The sequence below is a fragment of the Calonectris borealis genome, chromosome 2, assembly GCF_964195595.1.
Source record: "Calonectris borealis chromosome 2, bCalBor7.hap1.2, whole genome shotgun sequence".
NCBI lineage: Eukaryota > Metazoa > Chordata > Aves > Procellariiformes > Procellariidae > Calonectris > Calonectris borealis.
In genome coordinates, this window is record NC_134313.1 from 72,386,548 (window position 1) to 72,411,457 (window position 24,910).

At 40.6% G+C, this 24,910-nt stretch overlaps 1 protein-coding gene across 1 annotated transcript; it reads right to left on the reverse strand.

Annotated features, from left to right (window-relative positions):
- Positions 1-1,096: 1,096 nt before the first annotated feature.
- LOC142078961 (sodium-dependent neutral amino acid transporter B(0)AT1-like) lies at positions 1,097-24,669 on the reverse strand. Its single transcript, XM_075142332.1, has 12 exons — positions 24,350-24,669; positions 15,302-15,442; positions 13,654-13,791; positions 12,182-12,363; positions 11,301-11,411; positions 10,422-10,534; positions 8,318-8,446; positions 6,656-6,812; positions 5,732-5,936; positions 4,999-5,158; positions 2,521-2,683; positions 1,097-1,320 (listed from the first exon to the last, which is right to left on the reverse strand). Exons 1-12 carry the CDS (start codon positions 24,549-24,551, stop codon positions 1,111-1,113), a joined length of 1,911 nt encoding a protein of 636 aa, XP_074998433.1. The 5' UTR covers positions 24,552-24,669; the 3' UTR covers positions 1,097-1,110.
- Positions 24,670-24,910: the final 241 nt, after the last annotated feature.

Genomic DNA, 24,910 nt, shown 5'->3' on the forward strand with positions numbered 1-24,910 from the left:
TCTTGTCAGAGAGTATTTTGATTATAAGGGAGTGTCAGGGTGTAAATCGGATCAATTCTTGTCTTAAAAGGTGGCTACAGGAAGAGCTGCAAAGTGATACAAATGTGTTGCCTGTGTACAGGGACAGTTGGATGAAAGGGACCACCTATCCAGGGGGGACATTTACGCTGTCTGCTCCTGGCATTCAGCCTGGGTGCTCTAACGGTGCACCCTCCGTTCTCTCTCCAGTCACCACGTAAGGAATGGGACTCCTGACTGAGCTCCTCTGGGTCACATGGAAGTTAGAAGCGTGAACTAATTGTAAGGTCGGTGTGGGTGTGCATGTGCCGCTGTGTACGTGAACTAGAGCTACCCACCTTGATTGTGACAGGTGAGAGCAAGAAGCTTTGCACCGCTTGGGTGCCTTGGATCCCCCAATCAGCAGGGACCTCCCAGGCAAGTGGTGCACCCCTTGCCCGTGGGTGCCAGAGAAGGCAGATTTTGCCATTTCCTGAACTGCTGCTGCCCCATTGCAAGATTACCTCTGCTGTCATCAGCAAAAGCAGCGCTATCTGCTGGGAACTTGGAAATAATAGGCAATTAATAAAATATCCAGAATTATAAATGAATCAAACTGCCATTCTCGTACTTAGAAAGGTTTTTATTAAATATTTTAAACTTCTGCATGAGAGAAGTAATATTGGTGGCTTTGTGCAACACAGTGGCATGTAAAGTAAAAAGAATTTAATGTGCAAGAGAAGTCAGTATTAAGTTACCCTTCATATTGGCCACCCAGCCAGGATGATTGCACATGGAAGAGTCACTTACGGCATGTCAAGCGCAGTGCATCCCCAAACAGAGAACTGCAAGCCAGTTTCAAACAAGCTGGCTTCAAAACCAGAAGGAGGACAAATGAATTGGCCTGGTGCCCCAATCACTTGCAAATGTGGCTCTTTTGCTTCCAGGACCTAAGCCTCTTCACTGTGCATTGCACTGTTAAGTAAACCAATGTTTACCTGGAAACAACACACAGTTATCCTTTTATGGAAATAAAATTAACTCTGGATTCTTTAAAAAAAATTTTTACTTTTCCAACTGACAAAGCATTGTTCCACAATTTTTTAAACGGTTTTATGCTGAATACTTTAAGTTTCCATTAACAGAAGTCTCAGATGTGGAGATTATAAGGCCCGTACGATCATTTTTTTTCTGGCAGCAATTTCTGATGGCTTTGTAGGTGGCAAAGGCAGGGATGGCCAAACTAGGCACTCCGGCGAGGATTACAATAATAGCATACACCCAATTGGGATATTCAGCCTTCTGTGTTTTGGGGAACTCCTCCTGAAAGAGCAAACAATCAAGTTGTAGAAAGTCGTGAGGAGCAAATACCTGGGAACATGCGCACATTCAATAATTCAACAGATCAAAAATGTAATCAGAACACTAGCCAGCCACAATGGCACACTGGAATTTGCCAATTCCACAGCAGTTTCCAGCTCAAGGTTTTCCACTCTCAGCTGGTTTGGACTTACTTTTACTTAAAAGCAATGGAAAGAAGATGGCGTGAAAGAAGCAAGAGCCAGGAAGGGAGACTGGTGGGACTGCTCCTGGCTCGCTTCCCAGGCACAAAGGAGTGTGGGGCCGGGGGCGCTCACGGGCCACCAGGGCTTGGTGGCCAAACAGCCTTTGGGTGGGAAGGCTGAGAGCAAGAGTGCGGGAGGGCTGAAACATTGCTAAGAAGGAAGTGAGGTTACCAAGGGGGAGAGAAGAAAGCAGTCCCATTTCCCCGTCTGCCTTTCTCTCCCTTTCTGTCTCTGTCTTATGAAAATAAAAATTCATCTTCACAAACTAAGTGTGCTGCATGGCTGTTCCTGCTTTAAGGACGGCGACTGGTCCTTATGGCCAGAGAACAAAAAGCAGAGGTAGACAGGCAGGGAAGAGATGGGGTGATGGAGAAACACTTTGTACAGCTTTTTATTCTGCAAGGGGCGGGGAAGGAAAAGTAGGTAACTTATTGCTGCAATTACAGTTTAAATCATACCAATGCATTTGGAAGAGGAAAGAAGAAATCTGGATATTAATATTAATTAATATTAATTTCTTCTGTCAGTGATGAGTAACCAGCACCACTGCAGTTCTGCGATTTTAAAAGCACACAGAAACAAGTGCAATATCAAAATGGCTTCACAGATTTGGTCCTTTGTCAACATGGAAAGGTTGTGACATTTCCAGCTCTTCTCTAATCCCTACTGGGGAACAGACATCCGTTTCAGTCTTGCCCGACAACTGGACTAATGTTTTGGTTTTGTCCACATCAGAAAAGCTACTCAGGTGTCACTGTATGCCAGCTGCAGGCATCACAGCTGAATTTAGGACTTATTTTTCTAAGTGTTGCTTCTTATTATTACCTTATGTCTTGTAGTAAGTTTTTTACTAGAAAACTGTTTCAGATGGGAGATGACTATAACTGACTATGACTCTTACGCTAAAGAAGAATACAGAAAATAATTCTAAATAAATATTTTGGTTTTATATACTTACATAGCTAGGGTCCCAAATGCTGTAGAGCAGTTCTTCGTTGACCTTCACCACAAAATAAAAGAAGAAGATAACTAACATAATGAGAGGACTGATAACTCTCCAGGTAACTTGCCAGAAAATATTAGGCTTGTGTCCAATCATGAACTCAATATCCTTGTTAAACCTAGAAACAAAAACAGAAAGTTCAGGACAGTAAAAACTGGTCAGGATCAAAGCGTACCTGCTCAGAAACAGGGAATTCCAAACTACGCCTCGCTGCGCTTCCCAGGACTTTGCTAATGTCAGTGGGAAGCGAGGATCGATGACAACATCAGGAGTTAGACCTAAGTAGTTCAAATTAAGGCAGATATCGTTGCAACTATGTTAGAAGTTTTTAACTTGTAGTTCTTAAAAGTAAGTCAGGAAAATTATTTCTGGAAATGTACTTTCTTAACAAAGTCTGTGAAGCATATGCGAAATAGTTTCGACACGGAAGAGTCAATGCAGATGGACTTTCCCTATAACATACTGCAGTATTGTTTCGCGATTTTTCGGTAAGCATCTCAGAGCTGCATAAATTAAAAGGAATGACATAGTATTAAAAAAGAGCAAAAGCAAATTGGGGTAATTTTTAAAATTAGATTCTATGTTTGCTTAATTTGGATTTCTACCAGTTTTTTCAGGTTGAGTACTGAAACAATATTTAACTTTACACGTTATTAAGAACACCTACAAATGTGTTATTTGGGTTATTCATAGAGCGTGCACTGGACAATAGGGCAAAAATGTCTCCACAAGAAGAAACAATCCCTGCATTGAGAGTGATACTGTCTGCATCAGTCCTGAACCAATTTATGACCTCTGCATATGATGCAGCACCATGTACACACAATTCTTAAAAAATAATATTTTGGAAGTTTGGGGCTTTTGTTGTTAGTCCTTTTGTCTGGCTTTCCTACGTATCCTGTGGGGATAAGTCTGAGGGAACTATTCAGTTGGTCCTACAGCTATGAACAACACACAGAATTCAGCTGAGTCTCAGTTACTACATAAATTTATTTTATCTTTTCATTCCTAACTTCTAAGATCTGGGTGTCATTCTTAAAATGATATGGAGCCCCATGTCCCGACTGCAGAGCGCGTCCAGGTGTAGTTCACATGAGTGTCATGGATAACACGCAGGTTCTCCTTCAAGCAGGAGAGCCATCTTTTTACCAATGACCCTTTCTCAGAAAAAGGCCACAGAAACTCATCTGGAGCAGATAACACCACCTTTGGGCAGCCCTGATAAGCTCCGTACTCAAAGAGGGCTACAGCCACGTGTACTGGCCAGGAGGATGAAAGTTTGGTGTGAAGCTCTTTTCTGAATCAGTCCTCACCCCTCTACGGCCTCAGCCCATGTTTGTGTCCTGGGAATAGTTTTAATTTGACCTTGTAAAGTGTTCTGAGATTTTAAAGGGAAGGAAAAGTGATCAACACAGACTTTTCTGTCCTTAACAAATTAAAATAAGCCTTCTTTCTCTAGGGTACTCCCTCTGCTCTCTAATTTACCTAAGTTGATTCATGCCTCCTCCGGTAATACAAAACTCTGCGTGTGGGAAAATGGGCCTCGAGGGCACTCACCCCATCGCCAGGAGCCGCACAGCTGGTGGGTCTGGCACAGGTTCAAGCAAAACCTATGGGTGACTGAAGGCCCCACGCTTTTTTCTTACGTATTAATTATGAGCAGAAAGATGGCGAAATTTGATTTATTGCATGTCTAGAAAGTTGATAGGATAATTACTCACTGCTACAACTGATAAAGTCCTGAATCTATCAGCTAAGAACGTATCTCAGTAGCCTTGGATTTGCATCCTGCTGTAAAACAATACCTGCAGCCTGCCTGGAGGTCCCTGCTTTGGACAGTATCATTTAGCACTCACTTTAAACACTCCTGGGATATACCCCTGTTTTAAACTTTCAGCTCAGTGCCGATGTGCTTGTGCTTTGCTTCTGCTAATTAAATATTTAATGCAATTATTTTGAAGAAGACTTACTCTAAATGTCACCATATTTAAAATGTAAATGAGCTATAGTGGCACTTACGTAACTGTTGCAAATACGTACATTCTGATGCTGACTTTAAAAATAAATTATTTGCACTCATATTATTACACTCTAGGGCACTTGCTAATGCTTAATATTTTCTTGCAATGTTTTAAGGATGTGTTTATTTTAGCTGGTTGTTATAGAGCTTTATCTATGATTAATGTATTCATAAAGTGGAAAGCTTTCATGTACAAATAAAAATCCCCACTGCACTCTTAACAAAGCATTTTTTCTTTTTGTTGAGAAGTATTTTAGAAACCAAAATCATATAAGCAATCCTAAACTACAGTTGCATAATTTCAGTGATTTCTATAACAGAAATTCTATGCACTGAGATGTAGCAAGATCGCAGCTATACAACTAATCAATTTATGCACTAGTTTCTAGTAATGTTTAACTTGTATTCCATACCTGTCTATTCCATAAATGTAGACGACTGAAAACATCTCAAAAAATGCAATTATTAGCAAGGGAATAGAGCCAGCAAAACTGTCAAATAGAGCCAGCCAGTAATTACCAGACTCCAGCACAAAAATGAAAGCTATGAAGTAAGACCCCACACAAATGAGACCTGTGGGGAAAAAAAAAAAACACAACAGCACATTTAGACAAAGGAGGCAAAAGAAAAAAAAGTAAGATATTTTCCCAGTAACTTTTTAAGTAACTTTAAATTCAGTTGCAGCCTGAAGGTAACCACTTTATTTTTTAATGGTACTCTGCTTCTGCGCAGGTAAAATGGCAAAACCCTCCTAACATTGCCCAGGTGGGTGATGCTGCAAACAAAACGGGAGAAGGCTGAGGAGAGAAAACAGGTCCTCTTCTTCCTAGTCGGTGGGACAATGGTGCACTGAGAGAAATCCTGCCTGCGTGAAGGACTCGGGTCCTCCAGCTTCCCGATGGAGGAGATGATAATCATCACGAGCAGGCTGAGGGGCAAGCCACGGGGTCAGCAGCTGTCTGCAGGCTCAGGAGGAACCTCACAGGAGCTGCTCCGTTGGGGGACATGAGAAAACCTTCAGTAGGTTATCTAGGAGTCTTAGGAGCGTGCCAGATCAGAAAGTAGATGGGTGGTGGGTTGATTTTTCAGCATACAAGCTATTCCCTGGGGAGGAGAGAGGTCACTTGTCTCTAAAAAGGCACTTACCAGTAACAAGTTCCTTAGGCACTTTGGGAGGTATAATCTTAAGATCTTGTAAAGGTACAAGCACACCTTCCATATTTCCAAACATAGATGACAAACCCAAGCAGAAGAGCATGATGAAGAAGAGAATGGACCACAGAGGCGAGATAGGCATTTTGGTGATAGCTTCAGTGAAGACAATAAAGGCCAGGCCAGTTCCTTCAACTCCCTGTGGAAGATTTCAGAAGCTCCAAAATTAGGCTCATTAACGTTGCGCCGCACTTAAATTTACATTGGTATTCACTAGATTTGGTGTATGCTACACCATACTTATGGTTTTTGGTTCCACAAAGACCTCCTAACGCAGCAATATATTTACTGTAATTATAATACAAATTCTATTTCGTGGAATTTTATGGGCACCTATTTTCATCTGTAATTCACCACCTTTTTAACCAAAAAAAAAGGCGCACCCATTTAATTCTTCTTGTAACTTTTTTCACCCCGGTGTCAAGGTCCATTCTCTCCCTGTTGTGACACACTCGTACTGATCGGGACAGGGCTTGCTCCAGCTGCTTCCTCGCTCTGGGAGTCTCTTCCCTAGTCGTCTTGTCCCACCACGGCTGCCACCAGCTAGTTCCAGAGAAATACCTGCTGCTATTTTGCCAGCTACATGAGGTCAGCCTAGAACACTTGTGGTTTTAGGTACTAGTCTGACAGGTTGCCAATACTTTTCAGAGGAATTAAAAAGTTTATCTCTTCAAAAGCAAAATGGGGTAAACAAAGGTAATTCTTCAGTCCTAGAGCATTTCAAGCCAATTGCAATCAATCAGTGGAAATACATAAAAAACCAACAACCTCAGAAGAAAAAGCATTAGGCAATTAAAAAATTGCTATGCGCTCCTACCATATTTATGGTATCGATACGAGTCAGGGTGTTAAACTTACATCATTCAGGAAACTTTCCAGATTACAAGATTCAAATTTCAGGCTTGCAAAAATCGTCGGATCAGTCCTGTTACATAGCTGCTGCATTTGCTCAAAGTTATCTTGGGTTACGTTACCTTCTGGCAAATCAAATGCATTCATCAGAGTAAGAATATTTCTGAAAAAGTGAAATACACATAATTTGAAATTATTTATTCACAGGATTCATTTTCGTCATCAAGCAAGTTATTAAGAGCATGATGTCTTTTATAAAGGTACAAAGGAAGCAATGTTTCTGTTGCTCAAGATCAGATTTTGAAATTGGAGTCCAGCAGATTGGTGCATGTGCAGTTCTTTCTTTCCTCTTCCAAGGTGAGTCTGATGCTGTCTTTCACGGCACAGATGACAGCTAAATGGATGGGGGACCTGTGCAGAAGTTAGGTGCCCATCTTTGCACTGCAGACTGGGCACCAGTTCCCAGCTTCTGGGAATGAGTAAGGTGTCTGCAGTTATGTATCATGCACTTTTAGAGCTGATGTGGAGGAACTTGACTGGAACCCGCAGGGTCTGGCAGCGCCGGTTAGAAGGGATTCTGAATTGCTCTGGTAAAATTAGGTGCCTCTGATGAGACCTAAGCATTTAAGCTCTCCAGGAGGCAACCTCAACACAGAGCTGACACAGGCACCAGGGTATATTACATTCATGCCATATGTCAGCTCGGCAGGCATCGATTATTGTGAATTCTGCTTTTTTTTTTTTTTTGCAGAGTTTCTAGACAATTTTCCAGTGGCTGGTAGAGCTTCAGCTAATGAATTAAAATGGGAAGAATTTAATGAATTAATTTGGGTAATTTCCCAACGTAGTGTGCAGAGTCCCTAGCAGTACCTGAGGTGCCTACACTGTGATCCAGCTGTGGGCAGGGCTCTGCAGGACTGCCAGGGCTGCCTGGTCACGGGGAGCTTTCTTAAAATGGGCAGTGCTTTCAGTGGCTCATTGCAAGTGCTCTCCAAGGCAGACCTGCATAGTCTGGCCACTATGTCAGGTGGCCCTTGAGGATTTGACATCAGCCACAGTAGAAATAGCAGCAGCAGCAGCAGCCGAGTACCCTTTTTTTGTTTGTTTGTTTTTGATGTAATGAAAAATACATTTTTTTCACAGAAACAGTTTTATTGAAACTTGCCTTATCCAGTTACGTAAATACATTCCTTGAGAACATCTTTCATATCCATTGTTGCAAATGATTAATTTTTCACATTGACATCTAAAACTATAGATATTCTAGCATGTTTTAGTGAAATAATGTATCACGAATTGAATCTACCTTTATGTAAATAGAAATTGTTACATAAACTGCAGTTTATGAAAGAACTGTTTCAAAAAAACACATTAAAATATGGAATATCCTCTTCCTCCCTTGTTACTTTTTGGAAACATCAAGGAATAATGTAAAATATGGTTGCTTACACAACACCTATCTAGGAAATAACGTGGCTCAAATAATTACCACTCCCTATGGGGTTGATACCACATGATTTAAATTTTTTGAAGAAATGGGTAGTCTGATACCATGTGGGTCAGGAGCTGCAATTGTTCAGAAATAACAAATCCATTATCATCAGGCTAACAGAGCTGCCTCGGCCAAACAAACACTGTATATTCTGGGTTTTTTTTTCAATAACTTACCTGTCAAAACAGTCATCATATCTTTCTGTGGCTCTGAATCCAATGATGGAGTATATGACAGTTGCTGCATAGATGGACGTGAAACCATTGATCAGTGAGATAATCAGGGCATCTTTCTCACAGTTATTGCTACAATTCAAAGAGAAAAAAAGAATGGCTCTCAAACGCATTCCCAAAATAAATACTAAAAACTGGCTACCAAGGCTAACAAAAAAGTAGTCTACAGACACATAGGTATATCAATGTGCTCTCTAAGAATATACAATTACAGCTGTTAAAGATAGATTTAGCGAATTAAAACTTGGTGCTTTAAGCAGTTTAATAGCTATGTGGGTTTTTTTTTCCCCTCAAACAATCCTGTTCATAAGGAATAACTGCCTGAGTGGTTTCCATGTCTGGCTCATGGAAAATAAAACACGAAGGGCAAGAAAGTACGTCTCCTCCTTTTCATGCCTGGCTTGCCTGTGTGCAGACACACATTGGCATAAGCTGTATCTCAGCTGCTGGGGTGTTCTGCTGCGAGGTGAAAAATTTGGGTTTGAATTTGGACAGTCGGAAGAGAAAAGTGACCAAGAGTTTCCATAGCACTTTGGTATGGTGAAATTGCAGTAGCCAAGAGCACTTGGGAACAGTTTTGTTTGATTGTTGGACAGAAGATGGTTCAAAATGTCCTCAAGGTTTGGAAATACGATGGAACGTTATGCTGATAAGGTCGGGTAGACAAGCTGTTACATTGTGAAAGTCAAACTGCTTTGTAGAGATTTCTCTGCTGCAGGCACTTGCCAGCGCATCTGTGCCAAGATGAAAAAATTGCAGAGCCAGAAAGAGACTTTAATCAGAGAGAGAAGATAAAGAATCAATATTAAATTAGTTAATTGTTTTATGAGAAGGCTGTAAAGCTCTAGATACTGCGTTTCTCTTGGGCAAGAGAGGACTACTGAGATTAACTTGACGTTGTCATATTTGATTGTCTGATCATCTTCAAGAGGAGAAGACAGACAAGCCTGTCCAGCCAACACCTGTGACACTGTGACCTTTCCTCATCTATAGCGTTGCAAATAGGTCTCTAGCGGGCGGAAGGCATTGAATTGAAATTCCTTGCTGTACTCTCGCGTCAGTTTTTTCACTGTGACATGAGATTCTCAATGACAAGCTTGATAAAAATATTTCTTCCCTTCAGAGAAAGTAAGATGCTCAAGCTCCTCCTTTTGGAAAAATGCAGAACATTCTCAGCCCTGCTCCTCACGGTTGTGGGAACATTGACTTGGGCCAGAAGCGGGGCTTGTCACCTCGCACCGAGACTCGCAGGCACCAAAAATTCCAGACAAACTTGTGAAAAACATCTGAAATCAAGAGTGGTGGCAGGGAATTACATCAGTGACTGAAATGCTGGTGTGGTCGAACCTGAGCCAAAACCGAAACACAGATTTCTGAATGCATGACCAAACCAGACAACCAAAACTTAATTCGGAGACATTTATCAAAAACATTAGGTTCAGGCCGCACAGTTTGTCTTTCAAGAGGACAGTGCTGAAGGGATGGAGGCACTGGCGGTTGCTCCAATATTTTGGGAGGGTGAGTGTAGAATACAGCACCATGTCGTAATTTGCTGACTGGGTGATAGGAGTTTGTGCTCCATGTCTTCCCTGACCCCATCGCATATATAAAGGAAGGAACCGAATTTGAATTTCAAAACCCCTAGATATATCTTCCAATCTCTAAGCTAAGGATTTGAACTGTGATCTGTAAATTGCTTTGAAATGTGTGTACCATCACCCAGCTCCAACAGTGTGGAGACAAAGGGCAACACCGTGCATGGAGCGCTCCCGCAAAGGAAGCTGCTGCTCATCAGCTGGTGGTGGGCAGCCAGACCCCTTCTCTCTAGCCTGCGTCACCACGTCTTTCTGCAGGAAATCAGCCAGCACCAGGACCTGAAATCTTGGCTCAGGAGAGCTAGGATCAGTCAGAGATGTGCCTCACGTGGCAGAGGGGATGGTGTCCCGGTCCCAAGTAATTACTGTGTAACGATAGGGCAGAAGTGGACATGCTTCATTTGAAAGAATGAAATATTCGTATAAAATTTGGCTTTTGCCTGGCTACTTACTGAACAGAGTTGTAACTGGAGAATGAAATGAGGCCTCCAAAGGCCAGGGAGAAAGAGTAGAACACCTGAGCACCCGCGTCCAGCCACGTCACTGGGTTAGCCAGCTCGGTAACCTGAGGCATCAGACATATAGCTTTAAGCGTATGCAACATTGCTATTTAGACTGAATATGAGGGATTTAAAACAATAATTAAAACAAACACATTAACTATGCAGAACTCACCATTTTTGAAGAATGTTAACAAATAGCTCAATATTTTTGTCAAACTTACTTTTTTTTTTTTGAAAAGAAAACCTATGTGTAGGTTTTCCACAAGTATTTTGAAAATTGATAAACAACTTACTTTCCATAGCTGACAGCTGCCGTGCTTGTTTCCAGAAAAGGTGTTTATTGTTTAGCATTAATAATGACCATTCAGAGGTCTTTTCATGGAAAATGAAACCCTTTTAATTTTGTTTAAAAGCTGTTGTTTAGTTAAACCATTCTCTTAGGTCTTTTGTCCATATAGCCATACTGATTAGATGGGTTCTACTCCCAACGGGACGATTTGTGCTTTAAAGTTAGGCTCGTCCTTAACTAGAATGCAGGAAAAGAAAGCAAGCCCCCTTATGGCAACCCCATTGCATTGCCCTGTGGTGATCCTTCCATTTTTTATAACAGATTTGGATGGGGGGTGAAGAGAGAGAGTGTGAGAATGGGTGTGTATATGTATATTTTACATCCGATGCAAAGGATTCACCTCCCAGAATCAAGATTTTAAAGGTGTCTGAGGGATAGTTGGAAAAGCACCAACGGAGGGCACTAATTTTCAATTGGTTGTTAATTACAGAGAGAAGTACACGGTGTTTCCCTAAGGGATGAACCATGCGGTGACTTACATTAGGGGTGAAGAGATACACAATTCCATTGGTTGATCCTTTCAGCGTCAAGCCGCGGATTAGAAAAATGGTAAGCACAAGGTATGGAAGAGTTGATGTTACATACACGGCCTGCACAAGAAGCATGTAAATAAAACACTTAAATAAAACAGAACACTTGAATAAAAATAGCAATGCAGGGAAGAAAAGAGGGGAATAAACGAGGTACTGTGACTAACAATAGTGGCAAGTTTCAACGAGTCACAATTAACGTACTACAGAAAACTATGTTCAAGAGAAAGAGTATGTGCAGTACATTTTGATAATAAATATTTTTACAGTTACAGTGCTCTATTTAAGACAAATTGTCATTGTTGAAATTCAACTCAGATCATTCAAAAGCAGCATAAAAAATAATCTACACCCTGGGATCAGGTTGATGCTGCCGATGCAAGGATGGGCTCTTAGGGCTTCGCTGGGCAGCAGAACATTTGTCACCCTTTTAGAAGGATAATATTAAGGACTAGCACAAACACAAATAAATCTGTACATGTTTTTTTTGAAAAGAATAGCCATAGCAAAAAGACAGAGTCCCTCAATCCTGCATTAAAGGCTAATATTAATGTTAAGGTGGTAATACCTAAAGAATGTTTTACTAGGACCTATAAGGACAAGGAAGCCAAATTGCTCACAAAAATCTCCATATAAATCAAATAAAAACAAATCAAATTCCATTTCATACAGTTTCCTTCTTAAATAAGCAGCCCCAGTAATGACACACGAAGTTTTAGACATGCTTTCACTCAACAAACCTGCAGTTTCTACAGTATGATTAAGTCTGTATGAATAAGGAATCACAAAAGCATCATGAATATCATCTCATAAAAAAACAAAATAGTTACCTTTCCTGTTGTTTCGATGCCTCTGATTGTGCACACATACAGTACACCCCATGCACATGTTAAACATAACAAAAGCCACCACTGTATAGTGCCTGAATCGTCAATGGAAGTGGAGATGTTCAATGTTTCTCTGTACCAGAAATAATCTACAGGAGAGCTCTTGGCACACTCTTCTATGTAATCTGTAATCACAAAAAGGTTTTCATTCTGTATGTCTTTTATTTACTTGAAAAAAAAGGAAGATAAATAATAAACACCAGTGTTCTAAATTATACCACCTAACGCCAACGACTTTGTTGTTGGCAAATTTCAGATTCTTAGAGGCTGGTTTCATGGAAAAATGAGAGATTTTAAAGAGAGTTGTTTAACAGGGATGTTAATACAGATTTTATTGTTATTTCTATTAATTCAACTATGCAGATAAAATCTTTGAAGCTCACTCAAAGACTCTTCTATCTTTATAATGATCCTTTTTTCCTACAAAAATGTGAGGTTAGAAGCCTCTTGTGCCAAAGAAAGCGTGGTAGAGGATTTCTGAGCATAAATGTATGTATATTGCATAGAATATTTTTTCTTTTAGTAGAAGAAAAGCAGTTAGGCAGATGTTTTTCAATGATTGTACACTTCCTACCTCATCTTAAAAAAAAAAACAAACTACTTTGGGCTTTCCATGTGCATCCTGCTCTTCCTTGCCTGATGGGGTGTGGGCACCTACCCACAGCTTCTTGCAGCCAGGCGGCTCTTCCCCTCCCACAACTCCTTCGGATCAGCAATACTTTGTCTTTCTGTTTTGTGGGCCATTGTTCAAGGCCTTGTCAGCTTAGGCTAGATTCTCAGCTCCCTGCAACGCACTGACCTGTGCAGTATTCTGCCCTGGCCCGCCCTTATATGAGGCTTTTTGTACTTATTCTGGGAGGAGAGGAACAAAGCTCTTGGAAGAGCTGTTCACTGACCCACCAGAAAAACCGGCTTCATACAGTTTCATGCAGGGCTGACTATGGAAAACAAAGCTGCTGTCACCAAGCAGTCTCCAAGGAGCTATAGACTCTTGTCATATTGAGAGATACGGGTGTTTCATATGGATTATGCATGTCTTTTTTTCTTCCTTTTCAATATGCTAATGAGGGCTGTTGGTGAAGAGATGGATGAAACACATCATTGTCTAAATCCAGAAAAATATTAATGTTTATGCTAGACTTGCTCTTTGAGAATATTCTGTATGTGAACACATCTGTCAAAATTGGCCCTGAAGTTTCATATAAAAAGTCAAAGTTTGTCTCAAAGATTAAGCATTGATCACATTGATTTATATAAGGTGAATTTTTACAAAACACAAGTATTAAAATAGCACAATGTTCCTGACAGGACTGCCATGCCTTGCTGTTGTTTTACAGAAGGAGGCTCAGTTAGGCTAGTTGCTAGAAACGGAAAAATGTGCTGCGCAACAAAATACAATATTTCATAAAATATACCTGTTCTGTTGTCATTGAGAGGACAGGTACTCCAAGGCAGGGGCTCTTGGAAGGAATTGAAGAAATACCACATTACCCAGGCAATAATAGTATTATAATATAAGCCCACCAGGAAGGATACAAACATTGCTGCTATGCCTGAAAAAAATAAAATCAGAACACAATGTAAATTTCAATACTCTTAGTCTTCAAGACATATCACAATATATGGTATGAGCCTCAACCTTTCCCTACTCTCCTCCGCACCCTAATTCCATGGTTTATAGCCTTTCCCCTCTCCTCTCTTTATTTTGGATGTAGGTTTAATCACTGTGAATTCGTTACCTAAAGGTTGGACAGGTGAGTCCTACATAGACGTACAGCCTAAAACTGCTCTGGGACTGAAGCTGACACACATTTGGGAGCCAACATTATGGGTGGACTAACTCCCTACAGACACTACACAATCCTGTACACAGTCTTGCCCGCTAATATCTAGGGAGTTTGGGATGCTGGGTACACGTAAAGCTCAACTGACTTGGGATTTTGCCTAAATGATTAGATTTTATTCCCCTTCCACAATGTCGCTGCAGAGGTCAGCAGATGTGTTTGGCTAATCTTTGTTGTATAGGAGGGATAGCTGCCAGGAGGCATAGTCTTGAATCTGCAGGATTCAAGCTGGTATCTCTCCTTCTCCACTTGCTCCCAAGTAATCAACCTCTGGTGACTTCTCTGGCAGACAGTAAACGCTAATGATTAGCTCCTGAGAGCTCTTAGGTTCTGAAGAAGTTTGAAAAATTCCAGATGCAATGAACAAATATCTTTTGTAACTGATTTACAGATGCAGTGGATGCCAACAACAGTCCTCAATGGCTGCGTTGCTTCCCTTTCAAGTGTGTGGTAATCACAGAATCACAGAACAGCTGAGGTGGGAAGGGACCTCTGGAGGTCATCTTGTCCAACACCCTGCTCAAGCAGGGCCACCTACAGCCGGTTGCCCGGGACCATGTCCAGGCAGATTTGGAATATCTCTAAGGATGGAGACTCCACAACCTCTCTGGGCAACCTGTGCCAGTATTTGGTCACCCATCCAGTGTTTCCTGATGTTCAGATGGCACCTCCGGTGTTTCCTGTGTAATGAGGTATCTGTGGAGTTTTTAATGCTGCGTGCATCCTGCTGCTTTTACTACATTGTCAGATAGAGTGTTTGAATACTCAGAAGTCTAATGCAGTTGTGAAGAAGTACTTTCTGCAAAATACTGTCTCCCTAGCTTTTAGCGTGGTACCTCTCTCAGATGTAAGAAAGTAACATTACATGGAGCTGAAGTCTGGTAGACCAGCTTAGAGAAAGATTCAACTATTATTTATCCACAGAACAGTTACAGAACAAATTTTTGGCACACTTAAACATTCATTCTAATGGTAAAAACAGCCAATATCGGTAATACAGAAATTATCTCTGAAGCCCGAAATTGGTCTCAAATTAGAGAAAGGTTTTAACTGAACCCATAGTACCTGGGGACATGGACACAAAATTGCCATAGTGCCTTATCATGATTAGTGTGACCTATCAATGGAAAGTTAGTGAGAAGGGAAAAGGAAAAGATCTTGGAATCCCTTTCTCAGGTGTGCTTTCTTAAGTGGCTTTTTGTATCCTCTTCAGACTTACCAACCCCTTTCAAGGTAGGGTGGATAGAGCTCCAGACACCCACACTGCCTTTCCTCAGCCTTTGACCAATGGCAAACTCAAGATGAAGCAGGGGGATACCCTCCAGGACTAGCAAAATCAGGAAAGGGATCATGAAGGCTCCTGAAATGGATAAGAAAAAAAAAGACGTTTCCCATCAGTGAAGTACTACAATAAAGCGCAAACTGCAGTTCTGAGGACTTTTGAAACAGCAATCGAGTTGTAAGCATACTTGTGGAAACCCTTCTCCAATTTCTGAACAATGCTTTTGCCTGATTGCCCAAGCAGGGGACTTCATTACATATGTGGTTTCAGGTAGGAATTCTTATTTTTCCCACGTGACAAACATAAACACAAATTATACACTCCCAAGGTTAAACTTCGAAGAAGCCACCTTTGGATTGCAAGTGGAGGAAAGGTAGTTACTTTCCTGGAATGACTTCCTTTTTTTTCTGCAAAAGTTTATGGTTTTATAACTGTGAATCATGCAAATTATATGAAGTAGTTGAATGAACTAAGCAAGATGCCTCAAAAGATTAGGCAGGAGCCTGGGGCTGTCTACATAAAATAACCAATAAATTCCTGGCAACTGTGTTCAATAGCTTTTATGTTTGAGTAGAAGAGATCTGAAGTTCAGGGTTCAAACCTTGTTAATTATGACAAGACTGGTTAGTATAGGACAAGTAGTTTAAATTAATTTTTTCCTGAATAAAGTGAACCTCGGTCATGGAGATAATATATAACACCACAGTGGAATACCAAAGTGCAGAGTCAAATGCTTGGAAATTGCTACGTATTAGAATTATGGTTATTATCTGTCATTACAAAAAGTCTTTAACTTCCTAATCATAGGCACTAAATAATCTAAGTGCATTAAAAAAATGCAAAACAGTATGTGAACAGGTTTGGGTATTTTTCTCACATATGCAATGAAAATCAGGTAACAGTGAAAGAGGAAATTTGAAGAATGGAAACTATAGTTTTGAATTCAAGGCAGTTGAGTGTTTTTTGGAAGAGCTGAACTGCATGCTTTTCTGCTCCATGGGGTATCTTCTTGATATTGTCTACACCAGAGTTTCAGAAATTATCATTACTGAAAAGTCTTCATTTTCTGTGTACCTCAATAAAGTCTACTGAAAACAATATTTTTGTATCAAGTGGCCACTATTATAATGAAATTGGCAAGCTACTTTCCACTCCTACAGAATTCAAGTAATGCTAGTTACTCATCTTTCATTGACATTCTTAAAATTTACTAATCAAAATCAGTGGTTTTGAATACATAAAATGCTATTCAAAATGCTGAGCACTTTGAAAATGCATATGCCACACATCAGGTTGAATGACTAATCTCTGATGCTCCAGCAACTATATTTTTTGTTGAAGCCAGTTGCCAAAGGTAGCTGTACAGACATGATATTCTGACTTCACTAAAGCATGTCATTTAGCAACACAAAAACTTCCTACTAAAAATCTAACACTTTTCAAAATTGGTGTAGCTCATCTTGTATGCATTAAAAACTATCTATCACTGTAAAACAGAGACTGACAAATGGAAGAGTTTTCAAAGAAGAGACTTTGGATATATTTTTTATTAGTGAAAAACTGAAGGACTTATTACGAATTTTTATTTGTAGAGAAGTTTGCTAAACTTCCAACTCTGCTGACTCTTCCTCTCTTTCTTCTGTGTCAATCTATCACCTTTGGAAATGGATAATATGGACATCATCACCAAGGAGGACAGTATTCCATTGATTTCTTCCCCATTTCTGACATCTCAGCTACATTCCCTTTTCCAGAGACCATGTAGTCCTTGCAAGAACAAAAGCCTTGCATTAGTGGGGAGCAGCTACCTGTTAGATCTAGGAGCCTCAGGCTGGTACCCTCTCACCTTGGAGGAAAGTGGCTATTTTGTAATGCCAGAAAGGAATGAAGGATGGTGGTCCATCCTAGATTTGAGGAAACTGAACTCCTCTAGTTGCAAATTTAAATTTAGCACTGTGGTCTTAGCTGAGATAACATTACCAATGGTATCAGCGCTAAAGCAATCATTTCCTGACTTGTGTCTTTCTGAATGTGTATTTTCACATCACAAACATGTGAAACATACAGGGCATATTTCAATTTTAGAGGCACTAGGATCACTTCCGAAACAAGGTTCTTCCCCTCTGTCTTCCCACCACTCCAGGGACTTCCACAAAATTACTGGCAGCAGGAGCTGCCTCTCTCCATGCCTTGACTGGCTGCTGAAAGGCAACTACGCCAGAAATGGTGATGTGCTTTTCAGCTGTCTGTGCCCTGTCGACGATGCAAAAGTCTTACCCAACTCTGGCAGAAGTTCTGGGATTCAGAAGTTGAAACTGTGTCAGATTCGGTCACTGCAAGGAACTGACTCCCTCTGTCCTTTCAGACAGTTTCTGGCATTTCTAAAGGTTTGTCCCATTTTGTCTGTATGGACTTGCTTAGCTGTGCTGGGACATGCACTGGCGTGCACATAAGGCTCTGGCCTTTCACAGAGACAAAGTTATTTATCAATGTGTGGAGCTGCAAGCAGCCAGAAATATGTCATGTGCTCCAACGTCATGTCAGGCTGGCACACAGCTTCCCTCCTGTCGCACTCTGTCTGGGAGCTCTCGTGAGGGTAAGATGACATAAAGACAAGATAATTGTGTTTATACCAGCAATTTTTAGTTCCAGAGCATTCTCTCTGTTTTAAGCCCAAGACACCTCTAAAGTGTCTGAAACCTGACCCTACAGAGTTTGTATGGCTGCTCCATCCAGATCTTTTCTTTTTACCTCCCCTTTTGGATGCTGGATAGGTCTCTGCTTGTCGTGGTTTAACCCCAGCCGGCAGCTAAACACCACACAGCTGCTCGCTCACTCCCCTCCCCCCCCCCAGTTGGATGAGGGAGAGAATCGGAAAAAAAAAAATATTGTGGATTGAGATAAAGACAGTTTAATAGAGCAGAAAAGGAAGGGAAAAGAATAATAATAATGATGATGATAGAATATACAAAATAGGCGATGCACAATACAACTGCTCACTACCCGCTGACCAATGCCCAGCCAATTCCTGAGCAGCAGTCACTGGTCCCCAGCCAACTCCCCCCAGTTTATATACTGAGCATCAGGTCATATGGTATGGAATACCCCGTTGGCCAGTTGGGTCAGCTGTCCTGGCTATGCTCCCTCCCAGCTTCTTGTGCACCTGGCAGAGCATGGGAAGCCGAAAAGTCCTTGACTACATAAACACTACTTAGCAACAACTAAAACATCAGCGTGTTATCAACATTATCCTCATCCTAAATCCAAAACACAGCACTATACCAGCTCCTAGGAAGAAAATTAACCCTATCCCAGCCAAAACCAGGACACTGCTGTACCGCAATCTCACTTCTCTCTGGTAGAGCCCTTCCTCAGCAATGGTAATTAAGTGCAGAAGATAGATCTGTACAGCTACCTGATCCAAATACTCCTCATTTGCACTCAAGGTAAGTCCTTGTCACCCTTTGAAACTCAACTTGCAGTGATTTTAGATCATCTCTTGAAACTTCAGAATGGACTAGCAGTTAGTTCTGCTAAGGTGCATTGCTTAACGATCTTTGCTTTTAATGGAGACACAACACTTTTTTTCATCAGATCACAGTAATATTGCTTAAGGACTTCATTAGACATTCGCCCCCCGGTCAAAGATCTCGTTGCGTAAGGAAATACACAGCCTTTATAGTCCTTTCAATCTATGACCACTTGTTTCTTATCATACCTGTCAAAGAAAATATTTTTTTGGTCATTACCACCTCTGTTAGCAGAAGGGAGGGATGATCAGGCTGTTTCCTATGAAGCATTAGAAGCATTTCCTTTAGAAAACATTCAAAGGTACTCTCAACTTTTCCCTTTCAGTAGAAAGCAGGCTGATTGATATTCTGATTAGGGCTCCAGTTTTTCCATGCCTGAGACGTTCTTGCAAACAAATCCAAAGTGCACCGCCATTCACACAGCTCTAGCAGTCTGGGCAGACATCATGCCTCACCCTCCAAGATAGCAGGATTCGGGAACAGCACTGTCCCTACACTGTAACTCTCCCTGTGGACAGCACAGTGCGTCAAATTTGCTGCAAGACCCTCAGAATTGAACCATCTTCTGCGGTGGACATGCCACGAGCTCTCTATCAACCTCAGGGGATTTCCTGAGGTCTCGAGATACTTACAGAGGTACCTTCATTAAGATGTCATAAAAGAAGTCTTTAAGCATGACACATCTTTGACAGAGCAGTCAGATAAAGGGACTCCATGACCTTCCTTGCGCAGCCACAAAAAGGGGAAAGGATGCCCTTTGTGGAGCCATCTATCATGTGAAGAAGGTGTGCTCTCCAACTGGGTGCTCACAGCTCCCCAGCTTCCTCGCTACCTTGGAATCACCGGGAAATAAATTTCAGGTTCTGGGATGGACAAAAATGGAGAAGGTGGGTCTCTGTCCACCCCTTTTGTTATCACAGACATAAAGTACATAGTGTGTGCATACACCTGCAGTGCAGCATCTATATCCCTACGCAAACAGATACAACTAAAACATTTCTAGTTTGAAGGGCTAGGCATGTATAGCATGTATAGCAGGTAGCTCTGATGAGTTAAAAATGCAGGGTGTGCCATGTCAGAACTGGACGAATAAGTAAAACTACCTATATTTAGCTGTAGGAATACTGCTATATTTTCAAGAGAAATAAAATGGCAGTTCTCAATTACATATGCCATTTTTTTCTGTTTCTTGGGTTCTTCTCTTTCCAGGGTTCAATTCAACAGCCAGCTCAGAAATGCAACTCTGCTGTATTTTCCATTTCTCTCAATTTCTCCCCAACCTTTCTGAAAGAAGCTATAATGGAAAAATAAGTGATAATGACTCTGCAAAGCTGTTATATGGGACATGAAAAAAAAAAATCAATGCTTTTTAAGCTGTCACAATTTTATGAACCTAGCAAATAAACCAATGATCTGAAAAGAAATGCTGTATAGATGTATATAAACAATGAGTAATCTTCCAGCCTGAAAACCTTACAGCTGAGATATTAGATTCTCATCCTGTTTCAGTACTGTATTTCAGAACACATAATATTTGGTTTGAACATCTGTATAGCTATTACTCTCTCTTTAATCTAAGAGTTTCTAATGTGAGATGGAAAAAATTATTATTGCTTTCACATAATTCCTCATAAAAGGAAGACAGGTAGACTTCAGACGGAGATGTTTTTCTATACTCTTAGATGTTTTTCTATATTCTTAGACCTCAGCTGTAGTGAGGGTACCAGCACCAGTCAGGAACTGCTGATGTCATTACTGTCACTTCAGTCAGTGTGGCACGCACAGGGATGAAAAAGTTCTCCCTCACGCAGTGGCAAGGTTTGCTGCAAACATATGTGAGCTGTAGACTTAAAGACTTTTTTTTTAATCAATGGTTTAAACATTAAATATACACCCTCTTTTTTATAATACTCATCAGGGATGAAACAAAAATGTTTAACAGTTGATTAAATGACATGTTGCTCAATAAAAATTAAACAAAAGCTATGTGTAATGTCAGAGATAGATAGCTATCAAATGAAAGGAAATTTCAATCTCATTGAGTTGGTGAAAGCACTGAGGCAAACACCGTAGCTTTTACATTTTATGTATATTGAAATCTAGTTTACCTGTGGTAATGATGTATTTTACAACTTTTAAGACATGAAAAAGATAAAATGTGCTTTTCTCTACTAAATTTTACTGGGGTAAATATTCCATTTTTTAAAAGATAAACTCATAATTTATGACCACAAAAGTAAGTAAATTATGTAACCACTGTTTTCTTTTTGTATATTTGGGTATCACAGCATTAAAACACTATCATAATGTTGTGTTAGGAAGAAGCAGCCCTCAAATCATTCTAGATTTAAGTTCAAATATCTGAAAATAAGAGTTATCTATAAACTCAGTGTTCCTAACTACCTTCACTACAGTCAATTTGCAGAGAAAAAATCCACTTTCCTTGAAGTCCAAGTACTACAAGAGTAAATTTTATACTCCACTATAGTCCGTTTACGTTTCATGAAGGATATAAAATGTGCAAACACTGATTCACAAAGTAGGTGGGCATCCAACCTCATTTGGGAATGTCCTTGCTGAAATACTGACTATCTACACCCTTCCTACCAGACCTCACCCGTGCTAAATGACTACAAATGTTCATCCATATAACTCATATTTCAAAAAGAAAGAAGTTAAGATAGCAAAGCCAACCTTCAGAAATTAGAAACTATTTTCGTGAGGTAGTCTATGCAACGTTGATTCTGCATGCACCTTATGAGACAACCTCTAATTAGGTGATCACATAGGACTTTTTCTCATCCTCTGCAGATATTTACTGTGTGATAAATAGCTATATTTTTTTCTATCATCTCTTAATGCATGGCCATAGTCCACCATCATACCCAAAGTGAACTTTAGGACTCTATAAAATAATCATGGCAGGGACAGACTGAGGAGCAGCATAATCCCCATCTCCAGTGAAAGACAGCAGCAGCGGGGATTCCTGCTGCTCTGCACCCAGGATTCAGTGAAGACATATCTTGGAGACATGAAGTGTGAAGACATACACCATCCAAGAAAAAGGCACTGTACAGACTAGGGGAAAATGGAGTTTCCTCAGTGCACTCATGAGGGTGGTGTATGCTTTGTGTTAGTTAACTTGGAAGAAGGTGCATAACGTTGCAGTTTTCCCCTACTCTGTTACAGAGGCACATCTGTGTCCCTGAGTGGGCCACACAAAAGAGTGAATCATCTCGGCCACCATGTTGAGTGGCAATGACTAACGCAAAACTTGTCCAAAATGTCTGGTAAATACTTATTTCCAGCTGGAGGTAGCTGAAGCCAGACTTAAGAGTGTCTGTGCCATCAAAGGTGATGCAGAGTGCTGCATCTGTTGGGTGTTTGCTGTGCTGTGAACATGGCTGAATGGGAATTAGAGATGCAGGAGCCAGAAAATCTTATGAGGTAGAAAATGTCTCAACACCAAAATATCTTCAGAAATAAGAACTTCAAGATCTGTTTTTACAGCACGGATAGTCACATGTTCAAATTCAAAGCCACCCATCCAAAGAACAGCAAGAGCCATTTTTTTTTCTGATCGAAAGGAGAAATTGGAGAACAGGCACTGTAATGAGAAGATGGCAGTGGTGGCAGGAGTTGGATTTAGACCTACCAGAAGAGGCTGAAGTGCACTGCACAGCAGGGAAGGAGGAGGGATTGCACAGCAGCTCTCCACCCTCACGTGTGATGAGGTTAAGGAGTCCTTAAGAAGGAATGGGAAAGCGTTGCTGCTCACTCTTATGTATTGATAGGAGTCATATATGATATTTGATGTTATGCAGAAGAACTGATAAAGTAGCAAGTCTGGCTACAGGGACACATATCTGTACAGTAGCTCTAAGCCCAGAGCCAGCTACGTCGTTTCTTTGCTGTGTGCTGCCTTTCAACTTCTGCCTAAAATTTGAGTGAGAAAGTCCCAGGGAAGTCAGAAGTCAGGGATAACTGTTGTTAGTGTTCCTGAGCAAGGACAAGCCACAGAATGATGAGAAAGAAAAATAATTGCTACCAAAGGATAAATTAAAGCATGGTACTGACAGACACACATGCGCAATTCATAAATCTTCCCTGACATCAGTCAGAAAACCATGATCCATACCAAGTTCTTTGCGTTTGTTGGATGTTCATTTTTCAGCTGCATTTCATAGGGCTAGAGCACAAGGGAATGGAAAGATAGGCAGAAAAGCAGGAAAGTGCCTATAAATCAACCCTGGGAAACATGTCCACTTTCTGAGACTAAGTAGAAGAACCTGAGAAGCCAATGAGTGCCATGAATTTTGGAGATATCCATCCATTTTTTCAAATTAAAATTGTCACACACGGAAAGGGGGCTATGATTTTTTTTGTCTTGTAACTTTTTTGTTACAGGAGTTGGCTGGGCTGCAAATGACCTTCAATTTGCACTGTAAACTCTAAACAACAGCCCATGTTAGAAAAATCTTAATGTTAAAAGCATGTCTTCTTGCAACTGAGTCATCTGCTGTTGAACGTCCCTGAGTTTGTACCAGCAACTCCCCACAGAGCCCTCCTTGCTCCCTACTCTAACTAAGAAGAGCAATTTTTAAACATCTCACTGTGTACATTTAATGAAAATTACTTTGAAATACTGTTCTTTAAGCCAAAAATTTTCTTTCAAGATCAAACCTCACAAAGGAACAAACACGTTTTACACATATCTCAGAGTGAAATGCAGATAACAAGTAGATAGTGGGCAGAAAAGACTGTCAGAAAATGAGATATTTATGTTGTCACATAATATTTAAGCTCATAATGGTTCAGCTCAAGATCATCTTTGAAAACAAACAGCAGAACAGCGAAACAAAATTTTTAATATGGTCATTCAGTCCTAACCTGAACCCTAAGGAGTCACAGTAAATTATATGGTAAATAGCAGAGATTCAGATTAAGAATAACATTTATTCTTAACGTTAACTACTTTCATGCTGTTACTCCTATCATAAATTACACACACACTGACCCTACAGCTGATAGACAGATCAGTCCAAAACCAAGGAAAACCCTATTATGAAAAGATCATTTGGGATGGAGATCAGAATCATACTCGCAAGTAGTTTATTAATATTTTTAAATATACATTATATATATGTATGTATGTAAAGTAACATTCATTTTAGATTGAGAAAATATACTATGTACATGACAGTGCAAGATTGATTTGATCAGTCCCGTGTCCTGAAATAAAAACAGTCCCTTCCTTTCCTTCCATCACTAACATGCCTTCAGTGGGTGTTCATATCCTGCGAAATAACCTTCTCCATTAGACAGTCTTCCAGAGATGAACATCACTGTTCTTACAGGAACCGACTATTCTAAACATATTCCATTATTTGTTTCCCAAAAGAGAGAGTAAACCTAGTTTATAGCCAAAGTCAGTTAATTTATATTAAAGACATACCTCCTCCATGGCTCTGACAGAGATACGGAAACCGCCACACGTTTCCTAAGCCCACACAAAACCCTACGCACGTCAGCATATACTGAGCCTTGTTATCCCATTTTGGTCTGGAGTCTGCCTCTTCTTTCTCAAGGACCTCAAGTTCTGCATGGGAAGGTATCCTGTCCTCCAGGCCAGGATTGGGCAACTGTAGCTTCACCATATTTTAAATTTCCTGCCTGAAAACGCTGCCCCAGTGAGGAGATAATGAAGCAGGCAGCTAGTTAGAAACCTGCGCAAAAAGGGAACATCTGTTTGCTGTCTTCAGCTATATATAGTGAACCTTTGGCACTAAACTTGAAAGTGCAGGCTTGTGGTAAAAAGAAGCGTCAGCAGATCATTCGATTGACCAAGTCAGCTCTGAAACTTATTAATGCTTTATCTGTCAAGGTTTTATGGAACAGTCTGTTCATCTACTAGAAGACATTGATTTCAGCTAATGTAATTCAGGAGATAATTTGGCTATAAACTGTAATCGCCTGTAAGGTTATGAAACACCCCTTGCCACTCCCCTGTTTAAAC

Bases quoted from the DNA above. Each gene is read 5' to 3' on its own strand.
- LOC142078961 (XM_075142332.1), bottom strand. From the start codon at position 24,551: ATGGTGAAGCTACAGTTGCCCAATCCTGGCCTGGAGGACAGGATACCT. The intron at 5,937-6,655 runs GTAAGTTTAACA...AATCTTCCACAG, and splicing joins TGGAAAGTTTCCTGAATGAT to GGAGTTGAAGGAACTGGCCT. The intron at 1,321-2,520 runs GTAAGTATATAA...TTGCTCTTTCAG, and splicing joins GCATTTGGGACCCTAGCTAT to GAGGAGTTCCCCAAAACACA.